At 51.8% G+C, this 22,525-nt stretch overlaps 1 protein-coding gene across 2 annotated transcripts in view; it reads left to right on the plus strand.

Annotated features, from left to right (window-relative positions):
- The window catches only part of LOC125463910 (tricarboxylate transport protein, mitochondrial), an 89,666-nt gene that overhangs the window by 39,816 nt on the left and 27,325 nt on the right, over nucleotides 1-22,525 (plus strand). For both annotated transcript variants that reach the window (XM_059654934.1, XM_048555672.2), the window contains exons 3-7: nucleotides 1,080-1,179; nucleotides 11,884-12,022; nucleotides 15,068-15,152; nucleotides 19,393-19,497; nucleotides 21,373-21,488. In XM_059654934.1, coding sequence (XP_059510917.1) covers nucleotides 1,080-1,179; nucleotides 11,884-12,022; nucleotides 15,068-15,152; nucleotides 19,393-19,497; nucleotides 21,373-21,488 — 545 coding nt within the window. The remainder of the gene's footprint in view (nucleotides 1-1,079; nucleotides 1,180-11,883; nucleotides 12,023-15,067; nucleotides 15,153-19,392; nucleotides 19,498-21,372; nucleotides 21,489-22,525) is intronic.

Consider the following 22,525-nt stretch of genomic DNA (forward strand, 5'->3'; position numbering starts at 1 on the left):
TTGAATTAAATTTAAAATAAAAATCTCAATTTTAAGGGTCTAACAATGACCATGAAATCGTAGTTGACTGTTGGGGAAAAACCCACCTGGTTCACTAATGTCTCTTCAGGGAATGAAACTGCCATCCTTATCCGAGATAACAAGGTGTAGAGCTGGCCAAGCAGCATCTTAGGAGCACGAAAGCTGATCCCTGAAGGGTCTAGGCCTGAAACGTCAGCCTTCCTGCTTCTAAGATGCTGCACGGCCTGATGTGCTCATCCAGCTCGACACCTTGTTATCTCGGATTCTCCAGCATCTGCAGTTCCCACTGTCTCTGCCATCCTTACCTGGTCTGGCGTACATGTGACTCCAGACCATCAGCAATGTGGGATTGACTCTCAACTGCCCCTCTGCGCAAATAGGGATGGGTAATAAATACCCACATCCATATTTTGTGAATGATTAAAATTGTTAAAAAATGCTCCATTTGGCTCACTGGAGATAGGAAGAACTGCTGATGCTGGTGTCAGAGATAACATAGCGTGGAGCTGGATGAACACAGCAGGCCGAGCAGCATCTTAGGAGCAGGAAAGCTGACGTTTCGGGCCTAGACCCTTCTTCAGAAATGGCCATTTCTGAAGGAGGGTCTAGGCCCGAAACGCCAGCCTTCCTGCTCCTAAGATGCTGCTCGGCCTGATGTGCTCATCCAGCTCCACAGTGTGTTATCTCAGTACCAATCTGCTCGTTGATTTTTAAAGAAACAGTGATGCCATGGGACCTAGTACACCCACCTGAGCGAGCTGTTGAGAGTAACGCCTCTCGCCTTTTTATCCCAGCCGCAAGAATGTACCTTCACTGTACATCACTCTCACAACGCGAGTACCAACAATGTCCATCAGCATTATTGTCTCAAATCACTGAAGCAAGGACACGCCCCTCTGACTCAGAGGGATGAAGGGTACCACACCATGCCAATGCTGCAATCCTCATACGGTGCCAGAACTAGCTCGAGGGGATGAATGGCCTGCTGTCTGAAATGAGGGTGAACATGGGCATGTTCTTTTGAAATAGAATCGATTGTATTTGTTTTATTTCTGCAGGTGACTGTGTGAAACAGACGGTGCAGGACCATGGGGTAAAGGGGCTTTATCGTGGCTTGAGCTCGCTGCTGTATGGCTCTATCCCCAAGGCAGCTGTCAGGTATGAAGCCAATGGCCTACTGTCTCCCGCTTCGCCCGCTTCCAACCCAAGTCCTCCTCCTGGACACCACCCCCAGGCCTCCTACCTTCCCTCGACCTCTTCATCTCCAACTGCCGTCGAGACATTAACCGCCTCAACCTCTCCACCCCTCTCACCCACTCCAACCTCTCCCCTGCAGAACGGGCAGCCCTCCGCTCCCTCCGCTCCAACCCCAACCTCACCATCAAACCCGCAGACAAGGGTGGCGCAGTGGTAGTATGGCGCACTGACCTCTACATCGCCGAGGCCAGACGCCAACTCTCCGACACCACCTCCTACCGCCCCCCTCGATCATGACCCCACACCCGAGCACCAAACCATTATCTCCAACACCGTTCATGACCTCATCACCTCAGGGCACCTCCCACCCACAGCCTCCAACCTCATTGTTCCCCAACCCCGCACGGCCCGTTTCTATCTCCTTCCCAAAATCCACAAACCTGCCTGCCCTGGTCGACCCATCGTCTCAGCCTGTTCCTGCCCCACCGAACTCATCTCCACCTATCTGGACTCCATTTTCTCCCCTTTGGTCCAGGAACTCCCTACCTACGTCCGTGACACCACCCACGCCCTCCACCTCCTCCAGAACTTCCAATTCCCTAGCCCCCAACACCTCATTTTCACCATGGATGTCCAGTCCCTATACATCTGTATTCCGCATGCAGATGGCCTCAAGGCCCCCTCCACCGACACCCTCATCCGCCTAGCCAAACTCGTCCTCACCCTCAACAACTTCTCTTTTGATTCCTCCCACTTCCTACAGACTAAGGGGGTGGCCATGGGCACCCGCATGGGCCCCAGCTATGCCTGCTTCTTTGTAGGTTACGTGGAACAGTCCCTCTTCCGCACCTACACAGGCCCCAAACCCCACCTCTTCCTCCGTTACATTGATGACTGTATCGGCGCCGCCTCTTGCTCCCCAGAGGAGCTCAAACAGTTCATCCACTTCACCAACACCTTCCACCCCAACCGTCAGTTCACCTGGGCCATCTCCAGCACAAATCTCACCTTCCTGGACACCTCAATCTCCATCTCAGGCAACCAGCTTGTAACTGATGTCCATTTCAAGCCCACCGACTCCCACAGCTACCTAGAATACACATCCTCCCACCCACCCTCCTGCAAAAATTCCATCCCCTTTTCCCAATTCCTCCGCCTCCGCCGCATCTGCTCCCACGATAAGACATTCCACTCCCGCACATCCCGGATGTCCAAGTTCTTCAACGACTGCAACTTTCCCCCCCCACAGTGGTCGAGAACACCCTTGACCGCGTCTCCCGCATTTCCCGCAACACATCCCTCACACCCCTCCCCCGCCACAACCGCCCAAAGAGGATCCCCCTTGTTCTCACACACCACCCCACCAACCTCCAGATACAACGCATCATCCTCCGACACTTCCGCCATCCACAATCCGACCCCACCACCCAAGACATTTTTCCATCCCCACCCTTGTCTGCTTTCCGGAGAGACCACTCTCTCCGTGACTCCCTTGTTCGCTCCACACTGCCCTCCAACCCCACCACACCCGGCACCTTCCCCTGCAACCGCAGGAAATGCTACACTTGCCCCCACACCTCCTCTCTCACCCCTATCCCAGGCCCCAAGATGACTTTCCATATTGAGCAGAGGTTCACCTGCACATCTGCCAATGTGGTATACTGCATCCATTGTACCCGGTGTGGCTTCCTCTACATTGGGGAAACCAAGCGGAGGCTTGGGGACTGCTTTGCAGAACACCTCCGCTCAGTCCGCAATAAACAACTGCACCTCCCAGTCGCAAACCATTTTAACTCCCCCTCCCATTCTTTAGATGACATGTCCATCATGGGCCTCCTGCAGTGCCACAATGATGCCACCCGAAGGTTGCAGGAACAGCAACTCATATTCCGCCTGGGAACCCTGCAGCCCAATGGTATCAATGTGGACTTCACCAGTTTCAAAATCTCCCCTTCCCCTACTGCATCCCTAAACCAGCCCAGTTCGTCCCCTCCCCCCACTGCACCACACAACCAGCCCAGCTCTTCCCCTCCACCACTGCATCCCAAAACCAGTCTAACCTGTCTCTGCCTCCCTAACCTGTTCTTCCTCTCACCCATCCCTTCCTCCCACCCCAAGCCGCACCTCCATCTCCTACCTACTAACCTCATCCCACCTCCTTGACCTGTCCGTCTTCCCTGGACTGACCTATCCCCTCCCTACCTCCCCACCTATACTCTCTCCACCTATCTTCTTTTCTCTCCATCTTCGGTCCGCCTCCCCCTCTCTCCCTATTTATTCCAGAACCCTCACCCCATCCCCCTCTCTGATGAAGGGTCTAGGCCCGAAACATCAGCTTTTGTGCTCCTGAGATGCTGCTTGGCCTGCTGTGTTCATCCAGCTCCACACTTTGTTACCTTGGATTCTCCAGCATCTGCAGTTCCCATTATCACCTACTGTCTCTAGCCTTCCTGCTCCTCTGATGCTGCTTGGCCTGCTGTGTTCATCCAGCTCTACACCTTGTTATTTCCAGCATGGGCAGTTCTTGCTATCTTGTATGATGAAAAGTTGAACAATGTGCCGTTTTGGGGATGGGGAATGGAGAGCAGGAGGAGGGTGGGGGAGGTGCAGACATTTAAAGAGCAGGCTCTCTCCGCACGAATGAGCTTCAGACGGAGCGGAGCGCATTTTCCTTCAGCCTCTCATTGTGTCCCAGCTCATTCTGAAGAAAGCTGAATGGGTCACCTGAGGGCAATTCAGGAGGAATCACTTGAACAGATTGGCTGGAAAGGAGAAACCGAACAAAAGGGCCTGAAGTATCAAGTGAAGGGGAAAGTGCGTGCTCTCAGCTTTGGGATTTAGAATTCAGGACCTTTTTAAATCTTCAATCCTTTGTCTTCAGATTTTAAACAGGGGACAAAACAGTCTCTCGCTTCATGGAACCTGCTATTGGAAATCAGCTACAGAGCTTTTTAAACACCGAGCATGGGAGAATTTAGGTTTTTAAACCAGCTCTGAACGTCACTGACTGTCAGCAAGAGAGTAAATGGCCCATTAGTTGAGTAGAGTGAAATCCCCAAGGGAACTGGTGTCTTCAAAAGAGTAAATTACTTACCAGGACCATCGGAACATCTACATACAAGGCTCAGAAAACATACACTGCTGCCTCACAGGGACCTGGGTTTGATTCCACCCTTGGGCGACTGTCTGTGTGGAGTTTGCACATTCTCCCTGTGTCTGTGTGGGATTCCTCCAGGTGCTCCGGTTTCCTCCCACAGTCTAAAGATGTGCAGGCTAGGGGGATTGGCCATGCTGAATTGCCCATAGTGTCCAGGGATTTGTAGGCCGGGTGGATTAGCCATGGGGAATTGTGGGGTTGCAGGGATAGGGTAGGGAGTTGGGCCTGGGTGGGATGCTCTTCGTAGGGTCAGAGCGGACTCGATGGCCCGAAGGGCCTGCTTCCACACTGTAAAGACTCTATGATAGACGCTCCATCGCCAAGACTACTCCATTCCTGCCAGATTCAGCCCTTCAGCTGCAGAAGCACCTTTGCAGGATTTCATCTCCAGATTGCAGGCTGTCGCTGTGTGCCTTCTCTCAAAGTGAGCTGCTCGGAGTCTCCGTACCCACATCCTGCTCCTGGGCCATCCGTTCCTCCCTCCCAAAAACCTGTTCAAACACCTTTGCCTCTCTTCACGGGCGGGTTCGATATGAACTGCTCGATTTTTAAATAAAAGAAACAACTTTCAGCCAATTCACTTCACACCATTCGGTACAGATCAATCATGGAGTTAGTGAGAAAAGGTCCCCTGAAATCTTCCTGCAAAGCCCCTTGGAGATTCTTTATTGAATGCTGTATGTTTTCTGAGATGTGTAAAACAGTTGTACTGTGGGTCTTTATATGATATTTCCATGGCCTTTCAACCCCTCAGTGTGCCCCTTGATCATCACTTTCCCATTGCTGACCGTACCCTCAAATGGATTGACCCCAAGTTCAGGAATTTCACACCTTAAACATCTCTCCCCATCTACCTCACCCTTAATTTTCCCCAAAAATTCCATTAGAACTCCAATATCTCCCTTTGTGGCTCGGTGTCTCATTTCGGTCGATAATGCTTTTTTTTATCCTTTATTCAGTCACGGGATGAGGGCGTCTCTGGCTAGGGAAGCATTTATTGTCTATCCCTAATTGCCCAGAATGACAGTTCAGCGTCAGCCGCATTGCTGTGGGTCTGGAGTCACATGTAGGCCAGACCAGGTAAGGATGGCAGATTTCCTTCCCTAAAGGGCATTAGTGAACCTGTGAAGCGCCCTGGATCATTTTACTGAGTTAAAGGCAAACAGCTCTTGAAGTTCAGTGAGAGTAGTGTTTTCTTGTCTCAGTCATTGTCTAAATGAAAGTGCGCTGCAGGCCTCCATATCCTTCTTCCAACATAGAGCCCAAAGCTGCAGGGATGGTGAAGACTGATCCAAGGATTTTAGAGTTGGGGGACCTGGTGGAATGCGTTTGCATTGGAGTTGGAGGGTCGGGATTTAAACTTTAGGACTGCAGAGCAAAGCCCAAGCATTGAGAGTAGCATGGAGAGAGTGCCCTACTGTCAGAACTGGCATGTTTTTGGGTGAACATGCTAAACTAAGTCAGGCAGGATGTAAGCCATCGCATGACGGATATTTTGAAGGAGACCTAGTGAACCACTGCCCTGTTCAATATTTGTCACCACAAACATTCATAGCTATGTGTTGGATCTTGCAGTGCACAATATGGCTGTTGCACTTCCTACGTTTATAATAGTAGCTACATTTGAAGAATGATTTGAAGATTGGGGTAGCACGGTGGCTCAGTGGTTAGCACTGCTGCCTCGCTCTGCCAGGGACCGGGGTTCGAGTCCACCCTCAGGCTGGGTGGAGTTTTCACGTTCTCGCCGTGTCTGCGTGGGTTTCTTCCGGGAGCTCCAGTTTCATCCCACAGTCCAAAGATGTGCAGGCTAGGTGGATTGGCCATGCTAAAACTGTCTGCAGTATTCAGAGTTTTGTAGATTAGGTGGGTTATAGGGGGATGGGTCTGGGTGGGTGCTCTAAGGCTCAGTGTGGACTTGTTGGGCCAAAGGGCCTGTTTCCACACTGTAGGGGTTCTATGATTTAATCAATGATACAACACTTTTGGAGTCATAGAGATATGGAGCGCAGAAACAGACCCTTTGGTCCAACTCATCCATATTGACCAAACATCCTAAATTAATCCAGTCCCATTTGTCAGCATTTGACCCATATCCTGCTAAACCCTTCCTATTCCTATACCCATCCAGATGCCTTTTAAATTTTGTAATTGTACCAGCCTCCACCACTTCCTCTGGCAGCTCGTTTCCATACACGCACCACCCTTTGCGTGAAAATGTTGAAAAATGCCCCTTTTTAAATCTTTCCCCTCTCACCTTAAACCTGCGCCCTCTAGTTTTGGACTCCCCTACCCCATTGAAAAGACCCTGGCTATTCACCCTATCCATGCCCCTCATGATTTTGTAAACACTATGCGATCACCCTCAGCCTCCGATACTCCAGGGAGAACAGCCCCCGCGTATCCAGCCTCCCCACGTAGCTCAAACCCTCCAACCCTGGCACCGTCCTTGTAAATCATTTTCTCAACCCTTTTGGGTTACATTGTGAGATCATTCTTCTTTTCCCAAAAATATTCTTTATTCATAGAAGGTATCTTTCCACATAGTCACAAATGGAGTTCAGTTCTGTACAACAGCGTTTGAGGAAACGAGGTTTGGAGCCTCTCTATCCAACAAACAAACCAAAGGCATCTCTTACTGGTACAAGATCGTATTTACACGTATTTGAAGCACTGGGAGGGTGCGATGACTGAGCGGACCCCCATTTAACTTCGGGAGTCTCTGCAAGATTATGATGACACTGCACAAAATGCAAAGCTTTCATATCACACACAGTAGTACAGTACTCCTTCAGCGCTGAGCTTTGCTGAAGCCTCTGATATGTGCCCTGATTCTGTAGCCTGAGGCCACGAAAGAGCAGAGCCAGGCTACAGCGTGCAGTTGTTTGAGTATGGGAGTTGGGAAGTCATGTTGACGTTGCACGGGCCGTTGGTTGAGACCTCTTCTGGAATACTGGGTTTGGAAGGGTTTGAGTGAGAAAGAAAGGCAGGGGACACTTTGTTACTGGATCATAGGAGATTTATAAAATCATGAGGCATATGGCTAGGCTGAGTGGTGGGTGTCTTTTCCCTAGGATGAGGAATTTTCAAGACAAGGCGGCAACTTTTTATGCTGAGGGGAGAAAAAATTTACACGGATATGAGGGGCAAGGTTTTTTTGTACAGAGTTGTTTGCGCGTGGAATGAACTGCTCGAGGAAGTGGTGGATGTGGGCACAGTTACAACATTTAAAAGACATTTGGGTAAGTACATGAATAGGAAAGGATCGGCGGGATCTGGGCCAGGAGCAGGCAGGTGGGGCTGGTTTAAGTTAGGATTATGGTTTAAGTTAGGATTATGGTTCGCATGGACTGGTTGGACAGAAGGATCTGTTTCTGTGCTGACTTGATAACAAAGCTCAGAGGCCTGCCTTACCACATCATAGTGATTTATCAGCTGCTCCCAAAGGCAGGAACCTTACCCCCGCCCCAGTGGGGTGATTCCAGTGAGCATGTACAAGGATGACGTGGATAATCAGAGGGATCTTCAAATGACTGAATTAAGGAGTTTGAAGCCTGCATTGAAATCTATATCAAAGGGTCTGTACTGACTTGTAAAGGATTTACTTAATGACAGAGCAACGAAGGAATATTTAACAGCAGCTTCTGCTTTACCTCGTTATTCGGAAATTACTGGTTGATAAAAGACCGCAATTTGTCTACATCACTGCCTGCCAGTCTGGTAACCATTTAACACAACAACAACGGAACTGTCGATCTGTCCCAGCCGCCAGTTCCCATCAAACCTATCTGTGAACACCGCATCACTTACAACATGCCATTCGATTCTGTCCGTAATCTGAATGTTTTGTTCACTCACAACTGTGAGCTCTTTCACGTTGTTGTACTGACTGAACTCTGATGTTAACTTGTCCCTGGGCCTTCAGCTTGCAGAATGGCTATGCAGCCTGGAGGGACTGCTGGTTAATGGCACCATATAAATGCAAGTCATTGTCAGAATGCTGTAGCCGCAGGCATGGGGCGAGGAGAACACCCAGTGGACGAGATTGAGAAGCTTAGGCCGAGAGTCGCCTGTTTGAAGAATGATGGAGGGAATCTCGGAGTAGCCTGTAAAATTCGAACAGGCCTAGACAGGGTGAACACAGGAAGAATGTTCCCAAGAACCGGGGGGTCACAGTCAAAGGATATGGAATAGGCCATTTGGACAGTGCAGGTTAGGGTGGATGGATTGGCCATGCTAAATCATGTATAATGCCCAGGGACGTGCAGGCTGGGTGGGTTAACCATGGGAAATGCAGGGTTGGAAGGACGGGGTAGCGGAATAGGTCTGGGTGGGATGGTCTGCGGAGGGTAGGTGTTGGACTCAGTGGGCCGAATGGCCTGCTTCCACTGTGTTGGAATCTTCTGATTCTCCTGCGTGAGGAGAAACTTCTTCACCCAGAGAGTGGTGAGCCTGTCGCATTCTCAGTTACAAAACGTGGAGAGGGCAAAATATTTGATGTTTTACTAGAAAGGTGTAGGAATGGTGAACTTCCACAGTGTGGAGAGCCAGAGGAAGCTGGTGTTGTTCCCTAAGGAACACTAAAATTTGTGTGGGCCGTCTAGCCTTTTAAACCTGCTCAACCATTCGCTAAGAAATGGCTGAAGAGATTCGATCAAAAATCTACCAAACTGCTCTCTGAATCTTCACAAAGACGCGACCTCCAGTGCGTCCTAGAGGAAGAGAACTCACACGGTGACAGAATGAAATTCCCCTCATCTCTGTCTTAAACCTCAGACACCCGAAGAAGGAGTGAGACTCCAGAAATCTTGGGTCTTCAAATAAACCTGTTGGACTGTAATCTGATGGAGTTGGAGAGAGAGAGAGAGCGGTGAAAGACAGGCAGGGACAGAGAATGTGTGTGAGAGAGAGAGATATCTAGGAATAATTGATGGAGCCTCTTCAGCAGTTAAAGAGGTGACCCTGATGCGGAATTTGATTCCACACACGACCTCGTTATCTTGTTAATGATGGCTGCCACCAGCGTCTCCATGGATAGTAGGAGCTGCCGATGCTGGAGAATCTGAGATAACAAGGTGTAGAGCTCGATGAACACAGCAGGCCAAGCAGCATCAGAGGAGCAGGAAGGCTGACGTTTCGGGTCGGGACCCTTCTTCTAGCTCCTCTAATGCTGCTTGGCCTGCTGTGCTCCTCCAGCTCCACACCTTGTTATCTCGGATTCTCCATGTTGTCTAGAGGGGACATTCAACCCGCACAGATTGGACTGGCCTGGGGACCTCGTGTGATCGCTGATTGGTGGAAACACTACCTCCCTGCACCAATCATTGCTGATCCTTTAGTCGCCCCCTACTGCCGTTAATGAGGATTTACAGGCATGTTGACTGTGGACCTTGACTGACCCCTGGTGGACAGATAGATCTCAAGAGAAGGTTGTTCTAGTCTCGCCAGGATCCCTATTGTTTTTCTACTCGGGAGTGCTCGCGCATGTAACTAAATGACCTTACTGCAGCACCCCACCCCGCCCCATCATCATAACAGCCGTGCTATTTTTAAAAAAATCTATTAGCTTTGTTTCCCGTTGAAGGGTGTTCAGGTCCATTGTACCCTGAAGGTGACATGCAGGTCAATAGGGTGGCCAAGGTGGCATATGGCATGCTTTCCTTCATTGAGCGGGGTATTGAGTACAAGAGTTGGCAGGTCATGTTACAGTTGTATAGGACTTTGGTTCGGCCACATTTGGAGTACTGCGTACAGTTCTGGTCGCCACATTACCAAAAGGATGTGGATGCTTTGGAGAGTGTGCGGAGGAGGTTCACCAGGATGTTGCCTGGTATGGAGGGTGCTAGCTATGAAGAGAGGTTGAGTAGATTAGGATTATTTTCGTTAGAAAGACAGAGGTTGAGGGGGGACCTGATTGAGGTCTACAAAATCATGAGGAATATAGACAGGGTGGATAGCACGAAGCTTTTTCCCAGAGTGGGGGACTCAATTACTAGGGATCACTATTTCAAGGTGAGAGAGGAAAAGTTTAAGGGAGATATGCGTGGAAAGTTCTTTACGCAGAGGGTGGTGGGTACCTGCAATGCGTTGCCAGTAGACCTGGGCACAGCATCATTTAAGGTGTATCTAGACAGATACATGATTGGGCAGGGAGCAAAGGGATACAGATCCTTGGAAAATAGGCGACAGGTTTAGATAGAGGGTCTGGATCAGCACAGGCTTGGAGAGCTAAAGGGCCTGTTCCATAACTTTCTTTGTTCTTTGTTCTTGAATAATTAATGTGCAAAGTAATGCAAACTAACAATTGTGAGGGGGTAGCAGGGAGAGTGTGAAGGGGCTAAATCAAAATGAAGTTGGAGGGGAGATTAAGCACTGTATCCCCTGCAGCACCCATCTCTCTCTAAAGACATTGAGAGTGTTAATGGACATCAGATGCTCCCTTTCTAAGAGGACCCAGGCATGAATGTAACCACAGTTAGAAAGGACTCCCTCATATGTGAGGCCCACTGGGAGGTCCCTCTGATCTGCCCCCATACCCCTCCACACGAGATCCTCAAAGATCAGGAGCATGGGACTAGATTGCAAGCAAAAAGTTTAGAGAGATGGTGAGAACTGCCGATGCTGGAGTCAGAGATAACCCAGAGTGGAGCTGGAGGAACACAGCAGGCCAGGCAGCATCAGAGGAGCAGGAAAGCTGACATTTCGGGTTTAAGAATCCACATTGCTTACAATGTGGACACTTGGAGACAGCCTGTGCCTGATCAGAAAGGAACACTTCCTGTGATTCTGTCCTGCATTAATTATGAAAGGCCTCCAGATGTATCTGGATGTGACAGGTTCTAGCTCAAGGTAAATTGTAGTCAGTTTTCTGTCCCTCCGAAAGGAATATGACCCCCAGAGGAATATCCAGCTCCGTGAAGGAATATTCCTCCCGAAAGGAATACCCACCCTGTCTACAGGAAATCTCACGAACTCCAGATATTATTTATGGTCCCCTCCATCCTTTCGAGTGACTGCTCCCTTGGAGTTTCAAACCTCGACCTGAAAATTTCCGTGGTCCTCTTCCAGCCCTTCAACCTCCCTAACCCTACCCTTAACCGTCACCCCCAGCCTGACCCCTGACCCCAACTGGCCCTGACCCTCAGCCCGACCCTTACCCTTGCCATCACCCTGCACTTTGCCCTGCCCCTCAGCCTCACCCTGACCCTCGCCCTTTTGGAACTTCTTCAGTCCTGGCCTGTAACTCATTCTGAATTCCCAATGCTGCCTTGCTCCCAAGCTTTGGAATTCTCAAACTGCACGCCCCCCCTTCAACCCGGTACTTTTAGCTCGTTCCATAAAAGCTGACCCTTTTGGTCAGGCTTTCGGCCTCCTGGACTTACACCACCTTAAGTGGCTCACCTTGATCCACGCTGTCATGAAGGCCTCGTGACTATTTGCTGGTTTAAGACGGTGATAGCTAAACACAAGTTGTTGTTGAACCTGGCTTTTCTTCTGTCTCTCTCTCTCAGGTTTGGGACATTTGAATTCCTGAGTAACCAAATGCGAGATGCTCAGGGGAAGCTGAGTAGCCAGCAGAGCCTGCTGTGTGGCCTGGGGGCTGGGGTCTCTGAGGCCATATTGGTCGTGTGTCCGATGGAGACTGTGAAGGTAATTCAATGTGTCTTCACCTAGCTCACTGCCGGAGGACAAGTTACTCTCTACGTGAAGGGAAAAAGAACCTGCACCTTTTCTTGTTCAGTGTACCCCTCCTTCCCAATCCCCAAACTCCCCCAGCTTCCCGATCCCCAAACGCCCCCCCTTCCCATTTCTAAGCTCCTGACTCCAATTTCCCGTGCCTCCACTTTCCACATCCCCCACCTCTAATTCCTTGAGATTCCGTCTTAGAGTATTCCGTGTCGGGGTGTGAGCTGGTGTGTGAGTTATTTATTCCATCTTCGGATAGGGGTCCGTCACTGAATCCTGGAATGTTACTGCCCGTCCCCGATGGTCTGGCTACCAGTGTGTGTGGGATTTTCTTTAAATTTATTCATTTTTTGGGATGTGGGTATGGCTGGCTGGGCCCAGCATTTATTGCCCGTCCCTAGTTGCCCCTTGAGAAGGTGGGGGTGAGGTGCTTTCTGGAACCGCTGCAGTCCTCCTGGCCCACAATTCCGTTAGGGAAGGAAGGGCTAAGGTGGGGTGAGGACACGGTAGAAGCTACTTGAAGCCCTAAAGTTGTTGAACTCGATATTGAGTCCAGAAGGCTGTAGCATTCCCGAATGGAAAACGAGGCGCTGTTCTTGCAGTTTGCAGTGAGCTTTGCTGGAGCAAGCCGGAGACAGAGGTGTTGGCTAGGGAACAGAGTGAGCGAGCGAGCGAGCTCGGGGGAGAGTGGAGTGTGGCGGGCGACTGGTAGCTCAGGGTCTTTGTTGCAGGCAGAACACAAATGCTGTGCGAAGTGGTCACCCAGTCTGTGCTGTGTCTGCCCAGGGGAAGAGGAGACCACATTGTGAGCGTTTGGGAGTTACATCAGGGAACACTTCAATCTAGAACCTTCTCCAGCCAGTCTGTTGAGGCTTTAAGGACCGATACTTTTACACTTTTGTTAAAGGTTTTGAAAGTCTTCCAGCTCTGGTGAAATGGTCCTGTGTTGAGTCCCAATCACCTGACCCGAGTTACCCTACACACCACCAATAAAAAGCCCTCCACCAGTCTCTAATGGTCCCATTCCAATATCTGCCCAACTGTTTCTCGCTCTGTCTCTCGCACACTCGCTCTTCCCCCACGCCCGCTCTCGCACACTCGCTCTTCCCCCGCGCCCGCTCTCGCACACTTGTTCTTCCCCCGCGCCCGCTCTCGCGCGCTCTTGCCCCCGCGCCCGCTCTCGCGCGCTCTTGCCCCCGCGCCCGCTCTCGCGCGCTCTTGCCCCCGCGCCCGCTCTCGCGCGCTCTTGCCCCCGCGCCCGCTCTCGCGCGCTCTTGCCCCCGCGCCCGCTCTCGCGCGCTCTTGCCCCCGCGCCCGCTCTCGCGCGCTCTTGCCCCCGCGCCCGCTCTCGCGCGCTCTTGCCCCCGCGCCCGCTCTCGCGCGCTCTTGCCCCCGCGCCCGCTCTCGCGCGCTCTTGCCCCCGCGCCCGCTCTCGCGCGCTCTTGCCCCCGCGCCCGCTCTTGCCCCCGCGCCCGCTCTTGCCCCCGCGCCCGCTCTTGCCCCCGCGCCCGCTCTTGCCCCCGCGCCCGCTCGCGCCCTCTCGCCCTCCCTCTCGATCCGCTGAGTGTTGTCCAGCAGTTGCTGTTTTTGCAGTTCCCAAACAGCCTGGCTCGAGTGTAAAATTATGCCCCATTTCTGTAGACTCACTGACTAGTTTGTCTCAATCAACTCCACCATCTCCATTAACCTTGTAAACACCTCAGTCAGCCCACCCTTGTAACTGTCCTGTGCCTGCTGAGGGAGTCAGAACTTTATCTGTTCCTCAGCCAGTTGGGCTGGTCATTGTCTCTCTGTCACCTTAACTTTCAGTTCCTCCTCCTGCATTTGCCAAGCACCTGAGATTGACAAGAGTTGGGATCAGGTCGTGTTGTGGCTGAGGTAGCAGCTCCTGGCCTGCAGGGGGTGGTGCTGCTCCACTATCGCGTGTGAGCAGCACCCTCTGTCTCTCGCACACTTTTCCCATTCAGCCTGGGCAGCAGTAAGAAGATAATCCTGAATCTATCCAGTCGGGAATTCAGAAGCATTCGGCCCTTTTTGCCGGGAGAGTGGTGAGAAGCCAAACTGAATAATATCGACACAATTGAAGAGAAACTAAATCATACAAGAGGGACAAAGGAATAGTACAATATGGTGGCAGCGTTGGATGATATTCATGTAGAACAGAAACTCCAGCCAGGACCAGATGGGTTGAATGGCCTATTTCTCAGAATGTTTAGAGTCTTGATGACCAGTAGGGACATGATGGGCGAAAGGACCTTTTTCTGTGCTGTAAAATCTCTCGGGCTGTAAGAGTTTGATACAACTGAATGTCTTGCTAGGCATTTTCTTCCAAAGCAAAAGCCAAATGACTGGGTTTGGAGTCACATGTACGCCAGTTCAGATTCAGAAGGCAGATTTCCTTCCCTACAGTGAACCAAATCCATTTTCTTCGATGAAGGTAACACAGTCCCCATTGCTGAGTCCGACCTAATTAGTGAACTTAAACTATCAGCAGTTTGAATCATTGAGCCCAAGGGAGGAGGCGAGGTCTGCCAAAGGCGATCCCGTGGTATAACACCTCCCTTCTGTCAGACTCCAAACCCACACCAACATTGGCCAGACTTCCAGCAAGACCTGAGAGCCTGTCAGGGTGGGTGGGCCGTGCGTGTGTGTGTGTTTGTGGGGGGTGAGTGTGGGTGTGTGTAAAGTGTGGGTGGGTGAGTAAGAGGGTGTGTGTGTGTGAGAGACGAACTGGTGTGGGTGGGTGAGTGTGCGTGTGTGGGTGCATGCGTGTGTAGCAGGGGAATTGTGGGACACAGAGGCTGGTGGATAGAGGGGTGACTAATGGCCATTAGCACAGTAGAGTGCAGAGTACATGGACGCCAGCCACGCACTCGGGAAGCTGGCCGAGTGGCTGAAACAGTTGGTTTCGTCATTCTCTGAGGGAACCCCTTGTTGTGGTCAGTGGCTGGTTGTCAGGTAATGCAATCCCTCCATCTTAACATACAATGACCTTTCTTTTACTTCCAGGTGAAGTTCATCCATGACCAGTGCTCTCCGAATCCGAAATACCGGGGATTTTTCCATGGGGTCCGAGAAATAGTCCGTGAGCAGGGTCAGTCTCTCAATCGTCTTGTTGCCTTGTACACACTCCCACAGCCTTTCCCTGCCTCAAACAGGAGATCGGTTCAATTAACTGGTTCACGTATTATTCATTCTTCAACCGGTTGTGGGAGTTACCCCGGAGGGTCGTGGGGTTATGGGCGTTACCAGGGAGGGTCATGGGGTTATGGGCATTACCGGGGAGGGTCATGGGTTATGGGCATTACCGGGGAGGGTATGGGGTTATCGGCGTTACCGGGGAGGGTCATGGGTTATGGGCGTTACCAGGGAGGGCCATGGGGTTATGGGCGTTACCGGGGAGGGTCATGGGGTTATGGGTGTTACCGGGGAGGGTCATGGGGTTATGGGTGTTACCGGGGAGGGTCATGGGGTTATGGGCATTACCGGGGAGGGTATGGGGTTATCGGCGTTACCGGGGAGGGTCATGGGTTATGGGCGTTACCAGGGAGGGCCATGGGGTTATGGGCGTTACCGGGGAGGGTCATGGGGTTATCGGTGTTACCGGGGAGGGTCATGGGGTTATGGGCATTACCAGGGAGGGTCATGGGGTTATGGGCATTACCAGGGAGGGCCATGGGGTTATGGACGTTACCGGGGAGGGTCATGGGTTATGGGTGCTACCGGGGAGGGTCATGGGGTTATGGGCGTTACCGGGGAGGGTCATGGGGTTATGGGTGTTACCGGGGAGGGTCATGGGGTTATGGGCATTACCAGGGATGGCCATGGGGTTATGGACGTTACCGGGGAGGGTCATGGGTTATGGGTGCTACCGGGGAGGGTCATGGGGTTATGGGCGTTACCGGGGAGGGTCATGGGGTTATGGGCGTTACCGGGGAGGGTCATGGGGTTGTGGGCGTTACCGGGGAGGGTCATGGGTTATGGGTGTTACCAGGGAGGGCCATGGGGTTATGGGCGTTACCGGGGAGGGTCATGGGGTTATGGGTGTTACCGGGGAGGGTAATTGGTTGCCAACTCTTCAACCAATTGACTCTGTAGCCATTTCAGAGGGCAGTTGAGAATGATTGTAACTAAAGCTGGATAGCAGGGAGAAAGGAATAACACAATATGGCAGCAGTGTTGGATGATCGTGATCAGCAGAAACACCAGCATGGAGCATGTAGGCCGAATGGCCTGTTCTGGGATGACCGGGATGGACACAATGGGCCTGTAGTCTTGGAAGTTTTTAAGGGGGAAGCTCCGAACTGGGAACAGATCCAGTAACATGAGCCACTGAGTGGGACACATGACCTAAAGTCCTCACGTTAAGTAAATCAGAAAATTTCGCTGGTAGTGACCCTGAAAACCCCCGTTATGTGAGATAGTAACGGGGATTGACAAAGTAGGTGTAGGGGAGATGTTTCCTCTTGTGGGGCAGTCTAGAACCGAGAGATAAGGGACGGCAGATTTGAAACAGGTGCGGAGAGAATACTCCATGTGGAATTCACTACTGTAGACTGAGGTGGACGCTGGGCCTTTGAGCAAATTTAAGAAGAGAGTCAGATTTTTAATGAGCAATGGTTGAAGGATCATGGAGAGTGGAAAAGAAAGTGGAGTTGGGGCTGAGAGGAGATCAGCCATGTTTGTGTTAAATGGTGGAGCAGAATCAAGGGGGCTGAATGGCCTCCTGCTCCTAGCTCTTGTGGAACATTGGGAGTTTCCTGGAAGGTGCTCCCTCTGGTGGTGAACAGAATAATGGCAGTCACTTTGCTCAGCTTGCCAGTTGTCAACCTGCGAAACTCCATTCCTTTAAATGACCTTAAGCGGCAGAATGAAATTGAGCTGTGGTGCTGCCTGACCTCGGTTGTGAGGACGAAACATCACTGCTTTATTGGAAACAAGAACAGAAATTGCTGGAGAAACTCAGCAGGTCTGGCAGCATCTGCAGAGCAGGAACGCAGAGTCAACGTTTTGAGTCCAGTGACCCCTCCTCCAGCTCTGAGTTTCTCCCAGCGATTTCTGTTTCTGAATTCCAGCATCCACAGTTCTTTTGGGGATTTTTTTTTTGCCCCTTAGTTGGGTCTAGCTGCATTCCTGTGCGAAGACTTTTTAAGCTGAAGAGGATGGTTATCGTCTGGCCTGGCTTTTGGAATGCTTTTGAAGCGTGTGGAGCATCTGATGAGGGAGGTTTCATAGTATCCCTGTGGTGTGGACACAGGCCATTCAGCCCATCGCTGACCCTCCAAAGAGCAAATCCACCACCCCTGTTCTGGTAACCCTGCATTTCCCATGGCTAGCCCACACATCCCTGGGCACAATGGTCAATTTTGACTAGATTAGATTAGATTCCCTACAGTGTGGAAACAGGCCCTTCGGCCCAACAAGTCCACACCGCCCCTTGAAACATCCCACCCAGACCCATCCGCCTATAACCCACACACCCGTGAACACTATGGGCAATTTAGCATGGCTGATCCATGTAACCTGCACATCTTTGGACTGTGGGAGGAAACCGGAGCACCCAGAGGAAGCCCACGCAGACAAGGGGAGAATGTGCAAACTCCACGCACACAGTCGCCCGAGGCTGGAATCGAACCCGGGTCCCTGGCGCTGTGAGGCTGCAGTGCTAACCACTGAGCCACCGTGCTGCCCCTTTAGCGTGGCCAATCCACCTAAACCCGAGGAAACCTGAGGAAAGCCCACGCAGACACTGGGAGAATGTGCAAACTCCACACAGTCACCTGAGGCTGGAAATGAACCTGGGCCCCTGGTGCTGTGAGGCTGCAGTGTTAACCACTGAGCCACCGTGCTGCCCACCTGAGAGTTTGGTGGGGGGTGGGGTAGGTGTAGGAAGAGATGAGAATAGATCCAAAACCTACCCGGATTGCAGTAATTTTCTTAATGGCTGCACAGGTCTGAGGGCTGTATGTGACAGTGACTTCTGGGACCGGAACACAGTGGCACCTTCGGGTGTACCGACACACATCACCATGTACAGAATATCAGAGCATGCAGCCAAGCAGCTTAGAGGGGGCATTGCCAGTGACCCGTGACTTGCCCTAGCTCCCCACTGGAACATTCCTCAGCACCAGTGTTTCCAGGCCTTTGTTTGGGAGGGGAAAGGGGTGGGAGGCGAGGCTAGTGCATCTTTTCTCTGCCTTGCTCCATCCTCACGCTCGCAATCCCTTGACCCCACCGCACCCCCAGCCGTGTGCCTATCCCTAACCCCGTTCCCCCGTCCCTACTGCAGGTGATCTCAGTCACACACCGTTCACAAACATGGAAACATGAGGTTCCAGGGGCAGGAACTGGCCATTTGGCCCTTCAGATCTCCGAGAAGAAGTTGTGGCTGAGCTGATTGTGGCCTTCAATCCCCTCTCCTGCCTGTCACCTGATAACCTTTGACCCCTTTGCCATTCGAATAGCTGTCTGGCTTGGCCTTGAACCTATTCAATGACCAGGCCACACAGCACACTGGGAAGAGAATTCCAAAGGCCAGAGACCTACTGGGAGAAGAGCTTTCTCCCTTCCTTGATCTGTAGTGGATGATGTCTTATTTTGAAATTGTGTCCCCTAGTTACAGATTCCCACACTAGGGCTAACGTCCTCTTGTATCCGTGCTTCCTCAGCACGTGCCTCTGACCTCCAGGGAATTTTGGCCCAACCCACTCAGCGTTTCCTCATGAGACAAACCCTACACCCCAGGAATCAGCCCTTCCCTGTGCAGGTATACTCCTCCTTAAATAAATTTACTCGGTACTCCAGGTACTGAACTGTCTCACCAACGTCCTGTGCACCTGGAGCAACGCTGCTGTACTTGAACAGTCCATTCCCTTTACAATAAAGACCAGCATTGCATTAGCCTACTTTGCTGCACATTGACCTGTTATGACTCGTGTCATAACATGCACCTCAGCGTTCTGCCATCTCTCTCCTTTTAAACTGTGCTCCTCTTTTCAGCTGAGGTGAACTGGCCGTGGGAAATGTGGTGGGATGCTGTTTGGTGGGTCAGTACCGGCCAGGTGGGCCGAACGACCTCTTCCTGCACTGTAGGGATTCAATAATGCTACTTCCTATGAATGGACCAGTCTCTGGGTTTATGCTGGGGGTGGGCATCGGTGAGTTACTCTAGTGTATCTTACAAGGGGCCAGAGGAGACTTTGAGTGCAGGGATTGTGAATGGCATGAACGTCAGTGAATTGGATCCTTAAATTTCAACACGTAGGTACCCAGCGGGGTGAATGGTTCCGTTTGTAACCTGTCTGTGTGTCGCTGTGTCTCTTTGACTCGTGCAGGTCTGAAAGGCACCTATCAGGGGTTAACAGCGACTATCCTGAAGCAGGGATCGAACCAAGCCATCCGGTTCTTTGTCATGACCTCGCTGAAGAACTGGTACAAAGGTATGGTGGAGCAGCGTCTATCTGAGACACGAGGACTGCAGCACAGGCAGAGTCATATTGGTAACAGCTACACTGCTGGGCAGATGGTCAGCTCAGTTGGCTGGATGGTTACTGTGAGGTGTAGAGCGGCACTAACGTCGTGGGTTTGATTCCCATCCTGCCTGAGGGGGTCTGGGGACCTGCCCCCACCCCCTCACCTTGCAGCCCCCATCAAACTCCGAAAGGCTGTGTTCTAGTGACAGATGCCTGTGGCTCATCATGGGCTGCCCCTAGCTACTCACCCACTGATTTAAGTCCTTAAGTTCTTTTCTACCCGAGGGCCACACAGCGAGTCTTGGAGATGAATTAACATGAAGCTGGAGAAGCACGTGAGGGAGCGGGGACTAGGAGGTTACACTGATTGGCCGGGGGAAGGCATCAAGGGCATGGAAGGTTGTATGGTGTGGCGTAGAAAGGCCAGTACAGAGTAGACGGGCTGAACGGCCTGCTTATGTGCCGGAGGCTCTTGGCGCAGTGGTTCCTTCCGGTCAGTGCATTCTGTCCAGCAGAAGCTCAGTGACCCACACCCCAGAGGCCCCTACACCTAGGACGTGCCTCTGGTACCTGGGGCTGAGCCTCATGAAAAGCAACAGCAGTGACAGGTGTCTGCCATCGGGGGAGACAGTGTTCTGATTCTCTCTCAGCTCTCCCACCAGGCATTGAATTCCCGACACAACCCACTGCCTTGACGAAAGGAAATTCCTCAAGTCCCCTCTAATCCTTCGATAAGTTACTCCAAACATATGCCTCCTGGTTTTCAGGGGGAAAAGGGCAGGGAAGTGAAGTTTAGAATGATTGGATCAGCCATGGTCTAATTGAATGGCAGAGCAGACACAACGGGCCAAACTTCTTTTGAGTCTCATGGTCTTAATGCCTTTGGTATGAGGAACAGCTCCATCTTATCCCAGTCTGCCACCTTCCTCCCATATTCCCAGAGTTCTGTAACGCTGACAAAGCTCATACTGTCTGTTCCATAGTTTTTCCTGGAACGTGACGCCTTGCTGTGTCAAACATGGCTGACCAGGAGAGCCTCCCGCGCTTACCACCATCATTAGGCACCTGGAAGGATGTGCAGCTTGACCCTCTGTCTGTTTGTGTTACGAACACACATGATATGGTCATTCAGGCCCAGATCGCCCACTGGCTCCTGGGGGACTCATACCCGAAACTGAAAGCTCGCCTCAGTAATGGAGACCACCGACGATTTTTTAAAAAAAACCCATCTGGTTTGCTAACGTCCTTTAGGGAAGGAAATCTGCCTTCCTTACCTGACCTGGCCTACATGTGACTCCAGGCCCATAGCAATGTGGTCAACTCTGAACTGAAAATGCTGTGCAGGGCAATTCTTTAGAAATAGGTAACAAATAGTGATCCTGCCATCGATGAAAAGAAGAGGATGAGTGGGGGAGGGGGAGGGGGAGGGAAATGGATTTAAAGTAATTGGTGAGAGGACAGGAGACGCAATGAGGATAATGGATTTGTATGGGATGGAGAAGCTGCCTAAAATATGGAATGTGCTGCCTGAAAGGGCAGGAAAAGGAGATTGTGGAGGAACTTTCCTTTAAGGGAATTCGATAACTGATTGAAAAGAGAGTTAAATCTGGTCCGTAGAAAGTGTGGGAGAAAGCAGGAGCAGGGCTGAATGGCCTCCCCCAACCACCCCCCCCCCCCCCCCCCCAACCCGCTTCGATTTCCTGCGAAACGATTGCGGGACGAGGGGGCCATTTGCTCTTTCCGAGGGCAGTCGCGGTCCCGACCGGCTGAACGGCCTGTGTGCGGCGGTGGTCGCGGTCGACTTGCGGGAGAGTTGTGATGGGTCCTTGTCTCCTCCACCAGGGGATAACCCAGCCAAGGAGATGAACCCGGTCGTCACCGGTTTATTTGGGGCCGTCGCCGGCGCTGCCAGTGTGTTTGGTAACACCCCCCTGGATGTGGTGAAAACCAGAATGCAGGTACCAGGCTTTGATTCTGTCCGAGCAGAGAGTGACTGAGACCAGCAACCGAGGCATCTTCATTCTCTGGTTAACTCGTTTGATGGGGGTGGGGGCCATAACTGGGTCGGTCAGGGTTGGGGAGGGGACAAGTGGGACAGATTAGAACCCTCCCCCACCCCCCCAAACTGAACCACCACCGAGAAGGCCCAGTGCGGAGTGTAGCCAGGATGAAGGGTAGGGGTGTACAGGGGAAGGACGGGGAGATGGGAGATTGCGAAGATTTTGCTGAAGGTGCTCAAGAGCAAGAGGGTTTCGACTCTGCGTGTCGGGAGAAACGAGCTTCCCGTTTGCTGGATCAGCTTCCCAAATCCATCCCTCCCCCCACCCCATCCACCAGCTCCGACACCCCATTCCAGGGCTCGAAAAGGGTCTTGGCCCCTGAGGGGACAGCTGGGCGGGCAGCCGATGCAAATTGGTCGGAGCTCCAACACAGAGTTTCCTCCTGCATCTCCCCACGCCCTGAGAGTTCCTGTCTCCGAGGTCACGACCACATACCCACTTTGGAAAACTCTGGTTTTGACTGGGGTGGGTGGAATTTAGAGACCAGAGTGTGACAGATGGGGTAGGATCTGGTGCAAAGACATCAGGAGTTGTGGGGAGGGGTGAAGAAAATTCCTTCGCTTAGTCTTTGCGGTCTGGGATGCACAGTCTGGAAGGGTATATAGATTCAAAAGGAGTTTTCAAACTGGAAATGGTCAAACATTTAAAAAGGAAGAATTGTCCAAGCGGTTGGACTGCCAGGATTGCCCTTTCAGAGGGTCAGGACAGGCACAATGGGCCAAACAGCCTGCTTTCACTGGTGACCATTCACTTTAATTCACCACATGTCCTCGCCGAGGTTTGCTCCTCGGTGTGTCCTGCCCTGCCATGGATGGGGCTCTCAGTAACTCAGGATATGGGGAGGGAAATGGCCTGTACTGGCTAACTCCCAATGTGCTCTGGGACTGATGGTGCTGGGGGAGAGGGGACGGAGTGTAGAGGGACGTGGAGTGGCA

Source organism: Stegostoma tigrinum, chromosome 26 (assembly GCF_030684315.1).
Source record: "Stegostoma tigrinum isolate sSteTig4 chromosome 26, sSteTig4.hap1, whole genome shotgun sequence".
Taxonomy (NCBI): Eukaryota; Metazoa; Chordata; class Chondrichthyes; order Orectolobiformes; family Stegostomatidae; genus Stegostoma; species Stegostoma tigrinum.